The 19552-nt window shown below is 32.7% G+C and overlaps 1 protein-coding gene across 3 annotated transcripts in view; it reads right to left on the bottom strand.

Moving 5' to 3' along the window:
* LOC143225409 (glutamate receptor-interacting protein 1-like) overlaps nucleotides 1-15397 on the bottom strand; it is a 78283-nt gene extending 62886 nt beyond the window's left edge. For all 3 annotated transcript variants that reach the window (XM_076454782.1, XM_076454787.1, XM_076454788.1), the window contains exon 1: nucleotides 15086-15397. In XM_076454782.1, the coding sequence (XP_076310897.1) occupies nucleotides 15086-15134 (49 nt within the window). In that variant the 5' untranslated portion in view covers nucleotides 15135-15397. The remainder of the gene's footprint in view (nucleotides 1-15085) is intronic.
* Between the last annotated feature and the right edge of the window lie 4155 nt (nucleotides 15398-19552).

Raw genomic sequence — 19552 nt, 5'->3', positions numbered from 1 at the left:
ATGTCTTGTAAATACATGACTGTAATTACATATATATGTCTTGTAAATACATGACTGTAACTACATATATATGTCTTGTAAATACATGACTGTAACTACATATATATATATGTCTTGTAAATACATGATAATATATATATATATATGTCTTGTAAATACATGACTGTAACTACATATATATATATATATATATGTCTTGTAAATACATGACTGTAACTACATATATATATGTCTTGTAAAATACATGACTGTAACTACATATATATGTCTTGTAAATACATGACTGTAACTACATATATATATGTCTTTGTAAATACATGACTGTAATACTTGTAATATATATATATATATATGTCTTGTAAATACATGACTGTGTAAATAATACATGAATGTATATATATATATATATATGTCTTGTAAATACATGACTGTAACTACATATATAAACTATATATATATATATGTCTTGTAAATACATGTCTTGTAAATACATGACTGTAACTACATATATATGTCTTGTAAATACATGACTGTAACTACATATATATATGTCTTGTACATGACTAATGACTACATAATATATATATATATGTCTTGTAAATACATGACTGTAACTACATATATATATATGTCTTGTAAATACATGACTGTAACTACATATATATATATGTCTTGTAAATACATACATGTAACTACATATATATATATATATATGTCTTGTAAATACATGACTGTAACTACATATATATATATATGTCTTGTAAATACATGACTGTAACTACATATATATATATGTCTTGTAAATACATGACTGTAACTACATATATATATATATATGTCTTGTAAATACATGACTGTAACTTATATATATATATGTCTTGTAAATACATGACTGTAACTACATATATATATATGTCTTGTAAATACATGACTGTAACTACATATATATATGTCTTGTAAATACATGACTGTAACTACATATATATATATGTCTTGTAAATACATGACTGTAACTACATATATATATATGTCTTGTAAATACATGACTGTAACTACATATATATATATGTCTTGTAAATACATGACTGTAACTACATATATATATGTCTTGTAAATACATGACTGTAACTACATATATATATATATGTCTTGTAAATACATGACTGTAACTACATATATATATATGTCTTGTAAATCATGACTGTAACTACATATATATACATGACTGTAACTACATATATATATCTTGTAAATATGTCTTGTAAATACATGACTGTAAATACTACTGTATATATATATATATGTCTTGTAAATACATGACTGTACTACTACATATATATATGTCTTGTAAATACATGACTGTAACTACATATATATATATGTCTTGTAAATACATGACTGTAACTACATATATATATATGTCTTGTAAATACATGACTGTAACTACATATATATATATGTCTTGTAAATACATGACTGTAACTACATATATATATGTCTTCTTGTAAATACATGACTGTAACTACATATATATATATGTCTTGTAAATACATGACTGTAACTACATATATATATATATGTCTTGTAAATACATGACTGTAACTACATATATATATATATGTCTTGTAAATACATGACTGTAACTACATATATATATATATGTCTTGTAAATACATGACTGTAACTACTATATATATATATGTCTTGTAAATACATGACTGTAACTACATATATATATATATGTCTTGTAAATACATGACTGTAACTACATATATATATATGTCTTGTAAATACATGACTGTAATTATATATATATATATGTCTTGTAAATACATGACTGTAACTATATATATATATATATATGTCTTGTAAATATATATGACTGTAAATAATGACTGTAACTACATATATATATATGTCTTGTAAATACATGACTGTAACTACATATATATATATATATGTCTTGTAAATACATGACTGTAACTACATATATATATATATGTCTTGTAAATACATGACTGTAACTACATATATATATATATATATATGTCTTGTAAATACATGACTGTAAACTATATATATATATATATGTCTTGTAAATACATGACTGTAACTACATATATATATATATGTCTTGTAAATACATGACTGTAACTATATATATATATATATGTCTTGTAAATACATGACTGTAACTACATATATATATATATATGTCTTGTAAATACATGACTGTAACTACATATATATATATGTCTTGTAAATACATGACTGTAACTACATATATATATATATGTCTTGTAAATACATGACTGTAACTACATATATATATATATGTCTTGTAAATACATGACTGTAACTACATATATATATGTCTTGTAAATACATGACTGTAACTGTAAATATATATGTCTTGTAAATACATGACTGTAACTACATATATATATGTCTTGTAAATACATGACTGTAACTACATATATATATGTCTTGTAAATACATGACTGTAACTACATATATATATATGTCTTGTAAATACATGACTGTAACTACATATATATATATATGTCTTGTAAATACATGACTGTAACTACATATATATATATCTTGTAAATACATGACTGTAACTACATATATATATATGTCTTGTAAATACATGACTGTAACTACATATATATATGTCTTGTAAATACATGACTGTAACTACATATATATGTCTTGTAAATACATGACTGTAACTACATATATATATATATGTCTTGTAAATACATGACTGTAACTACATATATATATATGTCTTGTAAATACATGACTGTAACTACATATATATATATATGTCTTGTAAATACATGACTGTAACTACATATATATATATGTCTTGTAAATACATGACTGTAACTACATATATATATATATGTCTTGTAAATACATGACTGTAACTACATATATATATATGTCTTGTAAATACATGACTGTAACTACATATATATATATGTCTTGTAAATACATGACTGTAACTACATATATATATGTCTTGTAAATACATGACTGGAACTAGTTATGAGTTTTTTGTCCTTCACTCGCTAATCTCGCCCGCACACAAATACTGAGAGAGAAATGGAAGTTATAGTTTGAAACACAAGTTTGACCTCGGTGGAATACTGGTTCCGGTGCTGTGTAAATATGATTCTGTCCGCATGTGTGTATAATTTTTCACCAGTAACAAAAACGCTGTCATGATGTAGTTCCACCATTACTCTCATTCTGGGTTGATCTACTTTAAAAATTACAGCGTAGGATGGTGTTTTATTTTATTTGCTTGGACTTTATTTACGTTTCAAATAATTAAGCTGAAATTTGTTAAAACGAGTTTACTTTCAAAACAGAACGACTATAGATAGACCAAGGTGCGAACTCACACATAACTGAAACATATCTCAAAGCTGACCATTATTTTATTAAACTACAGCTTGCCTCCTACATATAAACGTTGTCATGATAACCAAAACCAATAATTAATACCGTGATTGTCGTCTACTCTGAAACACTAATTGGATGTTGCCCAGTGGTTCGTTGTGGGATGTGAAGAGGAGAGTCCAAGGTTCAAGTCGCCGAACACGCTCTGCACTTTACGTTGAGTAGAAATTATACCATATCATTCAATACCAATACTTGGTTAAAATTAACCATGTAGGCGGTGAGTTTTGGTGATTACCGTTTTTTATGCTTTGATTTGGTTTGAATTTCGCGCAAAGCTACTCGAAGGATATCTACGCTAGCCGTCCCTGATTTAGTAGTGTAAGACTAAAAAGAAGGCAGCTAGTCATCACCACCCACTGCCAACTCTTGGGCTACTCTTTTAGCAATTAATAGTGGGACTGACCGTTACATTATAACGCCTCCACAGCTAAAAGGGAGAGCATGTTTGGTGTGACGCAGATTCGAACCCGCGACTCTTAAAGTACGAGTCGAGTGCCTTAACCACTTGGCCATGCCGGGCCTTTATACCTTCCAAGACACACTTTCTTCATTAGAAATACCTTGAAAAATCCTCACGCGTTTTCCAAGACAAACGTGATGGGTCAAAGCCAGAGGTTAACTTTGGGTCTACTGAAAACGGCCTCTCATACAGATTGTAATTTCATTACTTACTAATTACAAGTATTTTCAATAGCATAAAACATTCAATTTAACTAATATTGTAGAGATGCTGTAAATAATATGATGTATTTTCCTTGTTTACTCAGTACGTAGAAAAAAGTCAAGGTTACATCAAGGTGTTGGTGTGATGAGAAAACCCACTTGTGGAGAAAATTATATGTTAAAAAACGGCTGGTATTGGTAGAGAAAACACTAGCAGAGTTCGCTCCAATACAAGTGCTTTCTCTACCCATACCAGCCGTTTTTAAACATATAATTTTTCTGAGAATTGTATTTCAAAATTAGGGTGCGTCTTCTACAATATAGTGGCTTAAAAGGTATAAAATACAACAGTTGTTTTCACCCAGTTCCGAATCAGTGAGGACAATCTTAAGGCTCCTAACCTTAACATTTAGGCCACGTACAGTTACTTTTAGCCTTATTATGGTTGTGTTCTTCAGTTAATGATATAATTAGCGTCTAGACTGCTGCTATGTCTGTCGTACCCTGGTTGGCCTGGTGAGCCCTGGTATTATAAGAAAGGCCTCGTCGACGTTGGTTTTGAAAGATATATCTTTTTTTGTTTCCACGTAAAGTTCTTAAAATTACTAATTCACTTTTCTCCCGTTAACGCTGTGGTCATTTAACTTTATTATTATTACCGTCTGCTGGTTCTGTTAAATAATTATATTTAAAAGCCAGGGTTAGCTAAACACACGTTGTGTTATACACAGATCATAGTATATATAAATAAAACTTATCATTCTTGTTATTACATTTAATTTGGTTATATTAATATATCTATTATACATACATTTAGTATTTATTGTACAAGATTATTCGTTTATTTTCCACATCGTTTGCTGACTAGTATTATTGAGTAAACAATGTCACAGTAATCTACCTTTACTCTTAAGTGGTGAGCACAACGGATGGACCGATGTGGTCTTCTTATAAGAAAAACACACACTCTTAAGTGAAAACGTCATTGGTCTCAAGACGTTGATTGGCAAGACAATTTAAAGCTATACATATAACCGAAACGCTTCTTTAGGGCCAAAGAATCGGTGATATTGCAAGAGTCTTAAGTTCTGTTAGTGAGATGATTTATCGTTGTTTAATGGTGTTTCAGCAACATGAGTCTGTTAGTGAGATGATTTGTCGTTGCTTAATTGTGTTTCAGCAACATGGGTCTGTTAGTGAGATGATTTGTCGTTGCTTAATTGTGTTTCAGCAACATGAGTCTGTTAGTGAGATGATTTGTCGTTGCTTAATTGTGTTTCAGCAACATGAGTCTGTTAGTGAGATGATTTGTCGTTGCTTAATTGTGTTTCAGCAACATGAGTCTGTTAGTGAGATGATTTGTCGTTGCTTAATCGTGTTTTGATGACAAGAGTCTAAAGTTCTGTTAGTGAGATGACTTATCTTTGTTTAATGGTGTTTCAGCGACAAGAGTCTGTTAATGAGATGATTTGTCGTTGCTTAATTGTGTTTCAGCGACAAGAGTATAAAGTCTGATGACTTGAATTGTTATATCAGTTATATCATTGACATGATCTGCTGTTTGTACAAGTATCGTCATGGAGCGACAATGTTTTGTGTGCTCTACACATTCAGAAATTAGTGTTAGAAAATATTTTGATATAATTTTCGGACATTTTGTATAAGTTTACGTGCACATTCCATGTGTGATTTTGTTCAACCTGTTTATGATGACATGAATATAACTTAGAAATATTTTAGTACTATTAACATTATCCCGCTCAAAACCATTTCCACTTAACGCATAATTATTGACAGATGCATTGAAACTAGACAATTGACTGTAGATGTAATCAAATGGCTGTATAGTATATAATACATAAAAGCTACTAAACTGCAAAAATTGAAGAGTGATGGACAATTAATTCCAACTGTGATAATATAACGTGAATTACATATGGCCTGCACCATGTGTTTACTACCCCATTGTTTTAAAGTATCGTTAAACAGACTTCCCCGTTTTCAGGTACAGGTGCTTTACACATAGAACGTCGTGTAAAAATATCTAAGTTCCTTTCGCTCTAGATACCTATTGTTCTTTACTGTGGGAAAGGTTTATGCAAAACTGTACATATTATTTGTGAAAGTAGACAGTAACCTTTTCTACTGATGATGCATGAAGCTTCTTTTTCCTTCTGTTTCAACGTGAATGCCCAACAGTCATGAGGGGCTTGTGCAATCGCTCTAAAAGTATATATCGTTGTTATTTCATATATATAGTACTGCCTTTCTCTCAGTCTAGAACAGAATTTAAGAAAAACATCAAATTCTATCTAAGAATTACAATTTCACTGAAATCAGCCTTTTCGAGTAAAAGTACCGCATTCCATCAAAAAATTCATACATTCTTTACTGTGATTTTAAATCAAGATTGTTTCATTGTGTTCAGTCTCTATTTCTCAAAGAAATTCAAGTTCAAACATTCCAGAATTATATCGTAATAAACTTCCTGCTCGAACCTTCTGTTATTGTGTGTCCTACCTTGGAAAATAGTTTTACATGAGGTCGTTTTAGTGTAAATCAAACACCTGATGACCTATCATATGACCTAGAACACAAGTGGTTTGTAATACAGCTCAGTAATGAATGCAAATTTCGTAGAGGTAGTTTTATTTCTATACAGGTCATAACGTTTTACTTTTATATGAAAAACAATCAATGGAATAGATCCTGGGTATTATAAAACATTGTTCATAAAGTCATTAAGCATCTTCGATCAATTCTGTGCATGTATAACAACTAGGCTTTGACACTGCTGGGATCGATTTTAAAGTGCTCCAGGTGTACTCTTGGGTTTATAAAAATAAAGCTTCCAGTCATACTGCAAACAGCTGTGAAATTTAAGAAATATTCATACTATTCAAAGTTACGTCGTTCAAGTTGCCAGACACAGTACTCTTAAATACAATCGCAATTTTGAAATGAACTCTGGGAAACTGAAATCTTCGTACTAGATGGATAATGGAAAATCTTTCAGAGATGACCAGCAAGATTTGGACATGAAAGTCTTACATTCGAGTTTTTTCTATTGGAATTATGCTGCATGACTATAATCAAGATATATAACATCAGCTCTAACATGACCGAATGTGACTACGTGGTGACGCTACAAAATCGTTTCAACATAATGTACTTAGTCTTTGTATATGAACAGACATCTCTAGAATTCTGAAGAGGGTTCTAAAATTATAGCTGAAAAAAATATATATGTATTGTTGTTTACCGCTAAGATGTGTGATGTGACTTTAATTTAATAACATGGCCCGGCATGGCCAGGTGGGTTAAGGCGTTTGACTCGTAATCTGAGGGTCGCGGGTTCGAATCTCCGTCGCACCAAATATGCTTGCCCTTTCAGCCGTGGGGGCGTTATAATGTTACGACCAATCCCACTATTCGTTGGTAAGAGAGTATCCCAGGAGGTGGCGGTGGGTGGTAATGACTGGTTGCCTTTCCTCTAGTCTTACACTGCAAAATTAGGGACGGCTAGCGCAGATAGCCCTTGAATAGCTCTGCGCGAAATTCAAAACAAACAAACAAACAATTTAATAACATCCAAACCATACATATCTCTCACTTTGAAACGCCATACTTTAACAAATAATACTAATTGAATCATGAAATAAAATAACTAATTTTTAAGTTGAAAAAACACAAGAAGACCATGTTTTCTGTTACTGCTAACAAGAAGAGCTGATTTAATTACATATGAAATTAAGTTTCCAATTCCTTATTTTACACAGGTGATGTTTCTACAATCGTCTAAACTTCTGAATTAAAGTTGGTTACTGTCACCAAATTCGAATGTTTATAATAAATTTCTTGGAGTACTAACAAATCTTCAGCTAAATATAGTTATCTTCTCTATCCACATTTCAATCAACGCTGTTTACGATTCTAGATTTAGACTAATTTAGTGCTAACAGAAACCTTGACAACAAGAAAAGTATTATCAGTGTTTGAAATGACTTATGGATACATTGATCTCATGTTTATTTTCATTTCACTTATAAGACTTTGACTTTGACCTCATAGCATGTTTGTTTGAAAATAAGTAATAAACAAAATAAAGAACGAAAAATATTAGACTTTATAAGTATTACAAATGCTAAGTAGGCTTAACTGCAAAAGTTAATCCTATTTCATGTTTGCTTACACGGTTCTTTATCATCATAGTTAAGATGTACGTGTTTCATATGCTCAATTATCGTTAATTCACTTCAGTTTTGACTCTATCCAATTTTCTAATGTAACTTTAAAAACAAAAATATTCTGTAAAACATACGAATATACATTTATAAAGAAAAAGAACAACTAATTTCCTGCCGTTTAGTGACACACATGGTTGTGAATGAGAGGTAAAGTTTGATAGACTGTGACAGTGGCGCAGAAACTGTGGGAGAAGAGGGAGGCGAAATATACAAAAAGAGAAATAGAAGAGATGATTACCCTCACACAGAGCAATGTCTATAGGGATCAAAATAACAACGACATTTCCACTTAGAAATTCTAAATTTTCATTCGTCAAAATCAAAACAACTACAGTAAAAAAGAAGTATATATATTCTACAGTATCAATATACGTTTCACTCTCAGGTTCATTGAAAGTCGTTACCCTGTGAGTTTACGACTTAAAATGCTAAAATCTAAGGTTGGATTCTCCACTGAACAAACAGCTTAATGTAACTTTGCTCTAAGCCAGCATTTTCCAAAGTGTGGTCCACGATTCGGTTCCGGGCCATGAAAAAAAAACAAAACAATCCAGTCCGCAGAGCAATAAAAAAATATAAATAAAATTAATTTTAACCCTTTCACTATCAACAGCCATTTTTAAACTTTCTCCAAGCCCTTGTTGTATATTAAAGAAAAATGTAATTAAACCAGTTAATATAAATATATTTTAATAAAATTAATATTTCCATATACATTATAATTTAAATTTTCATTTCTCTAACTTCCCCTTCTCGGTATTTCAACTAAGCTAATATAACAAGAATGAAAAATGAAAGTCTGTACTTAAGGCTACGAAAATATAGAATTCACCAGTTGATGGTTTCCTTTATACCTTCAATCCCTCAGTTCAGTTTAGAAAACCTAAGATTATGTTTTACGGTTCTTGATGACGAAAAACCCACTTAAAGTAAAAATATATCTCAGGACGGCTGATATAAGTATTACCAATTTTACTAATAAAGCAGAGAACACTGTTTCGACTTTCTTAGGTCATCCTCAGGTCGAAACGTTGTTCTCTGCTTTATTAGTAAAAGTGTTAATAACCATACCAGCCGCCATGAGGTATAAGTTTTATGATGTTGATAACCTTAAGATTCTTGTGAAATGCGATGTTTAAACGACATGTTGATTAGACACGTCCCCTGTTTGCAGGTAAGATCAAATAAGGAATTTTGTCTCACATAAAAGGATCATTTGTTCCTTCAAGTTAATCGATTCTTCGACACCACAGTTTTAGAAATTTAATTTCAAATGTGTTAAATTTGCTTAGTCTGTTAATGTAAATTAATAAGTATGCAACACCTGAGTCTTACGTCTGGTAGCGCTAAATGGCAGCAAACTAGTTGCTTGTGGCTGGCGCTAGAAGCGTCAGTTTATTCTAAGGAGAGAAAGATTTGTTTATGACTTAGTTTGTATTAACTAAATTTTTATTAAATTGTTCATTTTTAAGAAAACCCCTCTCCAATATGGATAGACGGCTGAAGAAACATGCACCGCACAATAAGACCTCTATTGATGTTAAAATGCAGCCTAGTTTTATTGAAACCTTATTGAAAATAATGTCTAATTATAAACGTATAAGTGATATGCAGCTTGATAGGAAAGAAAAAAAAAAAGACTTAGTGGATTAGACAGTATTGTGATGAATATTTGATGTATGGTTTTATAAGTGGTGGCAACAATAATGACTTCCATAATGTGTTCTTTGTGGTTCAACATCATCAAATGAGAGCGTTAAACCATTGAAAGTGAAATGCCACTCGGATACCAGACATCCAGAATACCTGAATTACCCAACAGACTTTTACATAAATAAATAAAAAATGAAATAGTTTTTACAGACACATAATTTCACACACTTTTCCACGAGATCTTCCAATGAAGACTTGGTTATAGTCTTATATAAACTTTCAAAACTAATACCTAACATAGGTTATCTGCATACTATTGGCGAAACGATAATACTTCCTGCAGTAAAAATAATTACATCTCGTGTTTATAAAACCAAGAAAATCAGTTGAATTTACTGTCCCTATCTTATAATACAGTGAATGTAGAATTGTGAAAAATAATGAATATACTCTTACACGTCGAGTTCACTGTAGTCAGTTTCTCATCAGATATGGATGAAAGCACAGATATAGCAGATAATGCCAATTTAATGTACTTTGTAAGATATGATTATAAGGACACAATTCATGAAGATTTATTATGTAAACCACTTTCAATAAGAACAGCTGCAGACGAAACTTTTAATTTAATCAATAATTTTGTAATTAAGAATTGTATTCAATGGAAAAAAAATGTGTTTGATTGAGTACCGATGGTGCTCGCCCAATGGCAGGTTCCCATAAAGGAGTTTTCCAGCGGATCCGAGCAATGGCACCAGACTGTGAAGAAAATACCCTTACTGTTGAATTCAACTATGCAAGAATGTGTTAAGTTCATAAACTATGTAAAATCTAGTTCGTTGAATTCCAGAATCTTTACTGTTTTGTGAAAAGAATTCGGAAATGAACACAAGCATCTCCTGTTACACTAAGAAGTTCAGTGGTAATCAAAAGAAATTGTCTTAAAAAGATTCATCAAAATAAAGAATGAAGTTATTTTGTTTTGGAACAACATCCCACATCAGTAAAGAATGCATTATTGAATTTAGAGACAAATTTCATAATCTGAATAATTAAGGTGGCCTATTTATGTTATATTTTTGGCTTCTTAAACGCGCTAAATCTAAATTTACAAGGTGCTAACATAAATATTTTTAAAGACAAGAAAAAGATAGAAGCAGCTGTAAAAAAAACAACAAAACTTTGGTACATCGAGTTGAGAAAAGAAAATATAAGTCTTTCTCTACTTTAAAAGAATTGTAAACCCAGATGAAGAAGGTAATATTCCAGACGAAATTTCCTCATCAATCAAAGAGCATCTTTTGGGGCTAAAATCATGCTCAAAGGAATATGTCAGTCCAATTAACAGCAGTAAATTGTGGATCAGGAGCCCTTTTACTGTTGACACAGAAAATGAGAAAGGATTACAACTCACTGAATCAGAAATTGATTCTATTACTGAACTGTCCTCTGACACTGCACTTAAAGACCGTTTTAGTCAAGTTTCGTTAATTAATTTTTGGCTGAGCTGTAGTGCTGAGTATCCAAATATACCAGAGAAAGTAGTGAGACTTGGTATGCCCTTTGTCACGACATAAAAATGTGAATCAGGCTTTTCAACGCTGGATTTCGTAAAAAAATACAGGAACAAAAAAGTTGTCGGGCCAGATTTGATGATGAAACTGGCCTCTTTTCCTCCTGATTTCAAGTTGGTGTGTGATGAAAAACAGCATCAACTTTCTCATTAGGTAAATTATTTCTTAAAAGAGCATTAATAAATATTCAGTTAATGCTAAGACAAAATAACAATAAAGTATCATTTCTTTTATCTTATCTTTACACAGTAAAACAATAAAAGACCTGTATACTTTATAATCGAACTTGATGTTAAAACTTAGTCATGTCTTAGTGGGTTATTTAATTAGGTTCTTGAAGAAACTAGGCCTCATCAAAAATTACAAAAAACTGGTCCCTAGCTGGAAAAGTTTGGGAAACGCTGCTCTAAGCCATACATTAAAAGTTACTCTCACAGAAGTTTCAATGACAGTGGATTGTGGATATTACGTAAGTACGTACATTAGACTGGACTATATATATTATATCAGTTTGTACCTTACACTGGACTATACATACTACTTCAGTTTGTACCTTACACTGGACTATAGATACTACTTCAGTTTGTACCTTACACTGGACTATAGATACTACTTCGGTTTGTACCGTACACTGGACTATAGATACTACTTCAGTATGTACCGTACACTGAACTATAGATACTACTTCAGTATGTACCGTACACTGAACTATAGATACTACTTCAGTATGTACCGTACAATGAACTATAGATACTATTTTAGTATGTACCGTACACAGGACTACAGATACTATTTCAGTATGTACCGTAAAAAGGACTATAGATACTACTTCAGTTCGTACTGTACACTGGACAATAGATACTACTTCAGTATTTACCTTACACTGGACTATAGATACTACTTCAGTTCAGTCGTGGAGGCGTTATAATGTGACGGTCAATCCCACTATTCGTTGGTAAAAGAGTACCTCAAGAGTTGGCGGTGGGTGGTGATGACTAGCTGCCTTCCCTCTAGTCTTACACAGCAAAATTATGGACGACTATCGCAGACAGCCCTCGTGTGGTTTTGTGCGAAATTGAAAACAAAGAAACTTTTTTACCAGGGCCTGAAAGCTATTCTCATAATTTTAGTACAAAATAACAAAGCTTTAACTGCCATCTTGGTGTTAATAGCTCTGTTACACATATTTTAAGGCTAACAATATACGAGACTTACATATATTTACCGTATATGAACACATTTAATGAGATATTATCGTCAAATAATATATTCTAGCCAGTTAACCTTTCACTATCATCATCATCACTGTGGTCAGTATGATATAAACCTCCAGAGATAATTAAAACAGAAATGCCGAAATAAGAAAGTTTTAAAAAGCTATTTGTCTTCTGTTATATATATATAGAGAGACAGAATTAAGTTTATATGGTAACGTTTACATTGCATATTATTATTCATGACTGAAAACAACACGGGTTAATCTAAGAAAGCACATATCTGCATATCTCCAGCTCTCAGAGATTCTCAGAGGGTAAGACCTATATCAGAATTCTGATATAAAGGAAGCTCTGCCAAAAATGTCGTGAAAAACACTTAATGGGTCGTACAGATAAATTAAAGCTGCTTTTTTGTTTTATATTTCTGCAACACCTACTCACGCGCTGAAATGCTGACAAGTATAACACACATCACATTTTGTTGACATGTGCACTTTAAATATTCCCCCATCCCCTTTCTGAGGACATAAGATGTTAATGTTACTTATTACTTTCTTGTTCCGAGTAACAGATGGATGACACATCGCGTGGAAACTACGCTCAGTGTGGCGTTTTCACTCCCCATTTATGCTTAGATATTATGTAGAGTACAAAACCAAAATGGGAATTCTTTAAAGCCATATATGATCACAATATAACTAATTAGAGAAAGGTTATCCATATTGACTCTCAATACAAAACTATCATAAAAATAATGAATTATGTAAATGATTTACAAAATTAAATTGTCAATATTCGTGTTAGATTTAGTACTCTTACTACATATAAATGGAGAGAGGAACTGGAAAACTGTGGAACCAGTCATGCCCAAGGAATAGTAGCGACAGCCCTTTAAAAATAATGAAACAACTGAAACAAGGAAGGTAATATCACAACGTTTTGAACTGTGACCAATCACGTTTCATATTTATTCAAGAACATTATATTTTTTATGAAATATGCGGTCAGCCATTTTACTGATAAATAATAAATAGTCATGCTTTAAAAAACCACAACTGGATTCAAATCGATCACGTTTCAGATAAAATAAGACAATTCATTCTTGAGAATAAATGCATTTATCCATTTAACAATCAAATCAGTACACCATTGCCTTTTATTAAAGTTTTCAGTAACATTCAATAAACGCTGTTGCAGATAATCTTAGAGAGTTGCAAGCTCAGTCTTCATAAAATAAATATAATTAGTATGATGTTATTTTACTGAACACTTATCGATGTTCACACTCAATTCGGAAGCTTCCTCACAGAAATGTAACTAGTTAAGAATATATAACAACAAATCTAAGTATGAGAAAACTAACACAAATTACTGGCATACGAACAGAGGGAGCTACTGTTCTTCCACGATGCCAGTCGGGAGACCAGAGTAGAATTTTAATATAAGCTGAAGCATCCAATGCTGGTTCCAACGGTACTAGTCATTAATTAAATACTTTTCTACCAATATTTATACATTAGGCCTAACTTTTTGGGTGAAAATCATACTATAGTTACATAGTTATATCAATAATTTTGGTTACCTGGATTATCTTGTAGTTCTGATGTGTGTAAGTAATTTGCTTTGAGTTTGATGAGAGAGTACTGATATTGTATGATAATGAACATTAATACGCTTAACACAAAATGTTTGTGTATTAAAAATATCCCACAAGTTTGTATGCAGTTTCGAGTGAGAACACTTGACTTTAGTATCTCAAAGAAAATTAAGATTCATGAACTGTATGTCTCATGTAAATCGCACCATTGTAGGCCCAAACAAAATCGTGTGATGATATATGAAAATTGGAACTTTCATTTAAAAATGTATTTAAGACTAAGTTGTAATTCAGAAATGACTCGCAGTTTTTTGTGCACTGTTATTTCTTGAACTGTCAAAATACCTATTGTCAATAACGTCATTTCTAAACTCAGCATCATATACACAGATATACTTCATTTTAGGCCTTAAATTTAAAACTAATTTATAGGTAATTTATACTATTACTTGCTATTACATCCTTCAAGTTTCGCTTTAGTACGTGTTAACTACACAACCGAAGACGGCAAAATGTATAAAAACTCTAACTTGTTTTTAACAGTGTTAGTAATCACGACCTTTCCTGTGTGTCTTGACAAAATCACCACCCAGTAACAATATACTCATTCTCTATATTCATCTTAAAGTGTCACAAAACAAGTACAAGTTAACTTACGTTGTCGCTTTTCTTGTGGTTTAAAACACCCAGCACTCCAACTCGGCATGCCGACTCACCAGTCAGGGCAGGAGTGCTCGAGGCTTAGCTTTTGTGTTATGTAAACGTAAACATCACAACTACATAGAACATTAAAAGGAACGTAGAGGCCTTGATGCTTCCCTCGAAAAATTATCCAATTTTTATCTGATCCTTTCAAAGTAGACAGACGCCAAGACTATACTTCTAGGCGTCACTCGAACCTCTAAATCTCGTAAAGTCTGCTCGTGTTAAACGTGAGGTCACGAGAACGATGAGCCAAGCAAAATGAGAAAAAATGTAAATAAGCTCTATGTATGCAATTATATTGCCTTTTAAAAACGTGACAAAAAGAAGAAACTCATTGCTTGTGCTGTAGACACCTTTAATTATATTTTTCTTAAAATAAAAATATACCCTCATAGAACGTTTTTGAATAATTTAATTTAAAATGAATGCACAATCATCACAATTACCAATGCGATAAAAAAAAACTTTTTCAGTATCTCTGGTGGCCCCCTTTGTGTTAGCTTTATAAGTAATGAAGCTCATTGCTGACCCACCAGAGGGACGAGGCAACTTAACTCAGTGTTTGGTTTATGTAATGCTCTTACGGTAGTAACCGTAAAAATATGCAATTGGTTATCTGTGCTTTGCTCATTGTGGGTATCGAAATCTGATTTTTAACTTTACCAAACTTCAGACTTACTTCTGAACTACCGGAGGACTTGATATAATGTGAAATTAGTATTGATAATACGTTTTATTTTCTTCCATGGACAATAATGTATGTCTTATATTGCAAAATTCGTAATGTGACAGGTATACTGTATAGCAAAATCAAATAAAAACATAACGCTGGTGATTTATTACATGGTTCTTATTATCGCTATCTTGTTTCGTTAATAAACTTATTACAAAAATGTTTGTCCTAAATTGTTTATGCATGATGTTTTAGTTGTCCTTTACTCACCACAGTATATAAGATTTGACAAATACAGTCATGTGAAAAAGTTAGGACACCCTATGAAAGCCTGTGTATTTTTGTAACATTTTTGGATATATAGATATTTAATCTCAATTTCAACAATACTGAGAGATTATAGGAATATAACTAAACAACTAAAACCAAAGAAAAGACTTTTCAAGATCTTCTGTAAATGCAATTCTATAAAAATGAATATTCTAACTGAGGAAAAAGTTAGGACACCCTTCCCCCTAATAGCTATTGTTACCCCCTTTGGCTGAAATAATTGCAGTGAGACGCTTTTCGTCGCCATCTACCAGTCTCTAACATCGGTCTGAAGAAAGTTTTCCCCACTTCTCAATGCAGAATTCTTTCAGCTGTGAGATGTTTGAGGGGTTTCTTGCATCTACAGCCCGTTTCAAGTTACCCCACAGCAACTCAATGGGATTAAGATCTGGGTTTTGACTCGGCCATTCAAGGACTCTCCATTTCTTAGTTTTCAGCCAGTCCTTGGTGGATTTACTGGTATGTTTTGGGTCATTGTCGTGTTGCAGGGTCCAGTTCCGCTTCAGCTTTAATTTTCGTACAGATGGTCTCACATGATCCTCAAACACCCTCTGATACACAGTAATATTCATGGTGGATTCTATCATTGTGAGCTGTCCAGGTCCTGCTGCAGCAAAGCAGCCCCAAACCATGACACTTCCACCTCCATGCTTCACAGTTGGTATGAGATTCCTTTCCTGGAATGCTGTATTTGGCTTATGCCAAACATGTCCTCTGTTTTGGTGTCCAAATAATTCAATTTTGGACTCATCTGTCCAAATAACATTATTCCAGAAGTCCTGGTCTTTGTCTACATTCTCTCTGGCAAACTTTAGTCTGGCCTTGATGTTTCTCTTAGAGAGCAAAGGTTTCCTCCTTGCACACCTCCTATGCAAGTTAAACTTGTTCAGTCTCTTTCTGATTGTAGAGGCATGCACTTTCACATCAACAGTAGTCAGAGCCTGCTGTAGGTCCTGTGATGACATGTTAGGGTGTTTGGAGACCTCTTTTAGCATCTTGCGGTCTGCTCTCGGGGTGAACTTGCTTGGACGACCAGACCTGGGCATGTTGGCAATTGTTTTGCAAGCCCTCCACTCGTTGACTATTTTCCGGACAGTGGAATTGCTGATTTCAAAATCTTTTAGGATCTTTTAAAATCCCTTACCAGACTCATAAGCAGCTACAATTTTCTTTCTAAAGGCCTCAGACAGCTCTTTTGCTTTCACCATGGTGCTCACTCTCACTTCAACAGTCAGGAGCACACCAAACTAAATGTCTGAGGTTTAAATAGGGCAAGCCTCATTTAAAATGGTGAGTAACGATCTTCTAATCATGTGCACCTGGTGTAATACACTTGTGTGTGAGTTGAACCATTTTAAGTGGGAATAATAATGTGGGGGTGTTCTAACTTTTTCCTCAGTTAGAATATGCATTTTTTGTACAATTACATTTACAGAAGATCTTGAAAAGTCTTTTTAATTTTAATTGTTTAGTTATATTCCTATAATCTCTCAGTATTGTTGAAATTGAGATTAAGTATCTATATATCCAAAAATGTTACAAAAATACACAGGCTTCCATAGAGTGTCCTCACTTTTTCACATGACTGTATGTAGAATTTACACTACTAATTTATTGTACTGAATAACTTAACGTATAAGATATTTAAGATACTAAAATTAAATATGAAGTTATAATTTAATTCACCACTTGTCACCGTGTTACACTGATTTCGGGGTATGCCACCTTTTGTTAATGACTCTTGACAAGGGCATTCTGGTATTGGTAAACTGTACAATCAGAGGTGTGGTGTCCGGGGCTAAACCACCATGGAAACAGGTGTGAATATGTAATCAGAACGATTTTGAATATGCAAATCATTGAAAGATGCAACAACCATAGCTGATATGAAGTCGCAGTGAAATGGAATGTGTCAGAACTTCATTTTAAAATTGGTTCGCTTCATGTTGGTTTTGTTATGCTACCAAAAACTGATTGCTTATGCCTAATGAGAAGACAAGTAACAGTCTAATCCGATGCGAAATTTTTATACACTTGTATTATAAAGACTTGTTCAGATTGGGGAATTAGAATTTCTAAGACGGGGATATCTCTTGTGCTTAATGTCATTGGTAAACAAAAATAACATAATCATATTTGGACATTGGACCATTTAAAAAGAGACTAGCTTATGTCAACCATTGTAGGTAAAGTGTAGTGTTTGTGAAGGTGAACACCCTCGAACACAAAGGTCAGTGCCAAAATCACCACGTGCTCAGGCAACAGTACACATCATAATCAGAAAGGCTCTTTTTATGGAAACCAGAACTACAAGATATGGGTTCGTTAAGATAAAGGTTGAACTCACATCTTTCATTCAACCATCACATATCTGAAGCAGTTGGAGAAATGGGTAGTTACACCATACGATACGAAGATACATACAATCGTATCATTGGACACAATAATTGTGAATTTCCTTGCGACTGAACTGTTTGAACGGGAAATAAACTTTCGTCCTTGTACACAAGATGGATTATGGAAAGCAAGCTCGGAAAAATGATATACTTTAGATATGACAGCCTTACAGCAGAATATTATACAATTGTAATTATTTTGCAGGGTTTTTGTCAAGATGCACAATCGTTAGATAGATTCATGACCGGACATGGCGTTAGGATAATGCTTCAAATTCAATTAACATACCCAGCCTCTAAATTGTTGGAACTTAAACTATTATACTTCTTAAACTATTCAACATTTTCTTAACAGATTTCAGCTTTTAATATAAGACTGTACATCGTCTATGTAATACACAGAAAGTCTGGTGTTTTGTTTTTATCAATTTGCCCTTGTTCCAGATTACTGACGATAGGTGAAGCCCATAACACTAGTGTTGGTGATAAGTGGTAAATCGGATAAAAAAAAAAAAAAAGGATTTATATTTGAGTTTCTTAAACAGCTTTCCTGGAAGGTAATTCAGAAGAATAAGTTAGTAGCACAAATTCTACATATTCTTAAAATCCTTTATATAAATATAGTTTCACTGAGGTAAGTAAGAAAGCAACAGTTCACTCAAGAAAGTTGGTTCAGTGTGCCGTTGTCCGGAGTTACTGATGAACGGCGGAATTTTTCTAAACTAGTGTAACTCAGAGGCATGTTGAATCTAATAGTAAACCTTAGCTTTATTTTTTGAACTGTTTTCTTCATTGTTTGATTAGAATCTTTACGCATGTATTCGTAAAGAGCTAGCTGTGCCTAGCCGTGTCTAGTTTTGAACTGATAAAGTAGAATGAAAACTTTTACCTGGCCTATTGTTGGAATTTAGCTGACACGTTTACAGCGTAACTATGGTTTCAAACTCAGAAGGCAAAAGGATGGGAGTCGTGAACCTTAGATATTTCAATTCAGGCATAGTAACCAATAGGCCACAACTA

The sequence above is a fragment of the Tachypleus tridentatus genome, chromosome 9 (assembly GCF_004210375.1).
Source record: "Tachypleus tridentatus isolate NWPU-2018 chromosome 9, ASM421037v1, whole genome shotgun sequence".
Lineage (NCBI taxonomy): Eukaryota > Metazoa > Arthropoda > Merostomata > Xiphosura > Limulidae > Tachypleus > Tachypleus tridentatus.
This window is presented reverse-complemented; position numbering and strand designations above follow the sequence as displayed.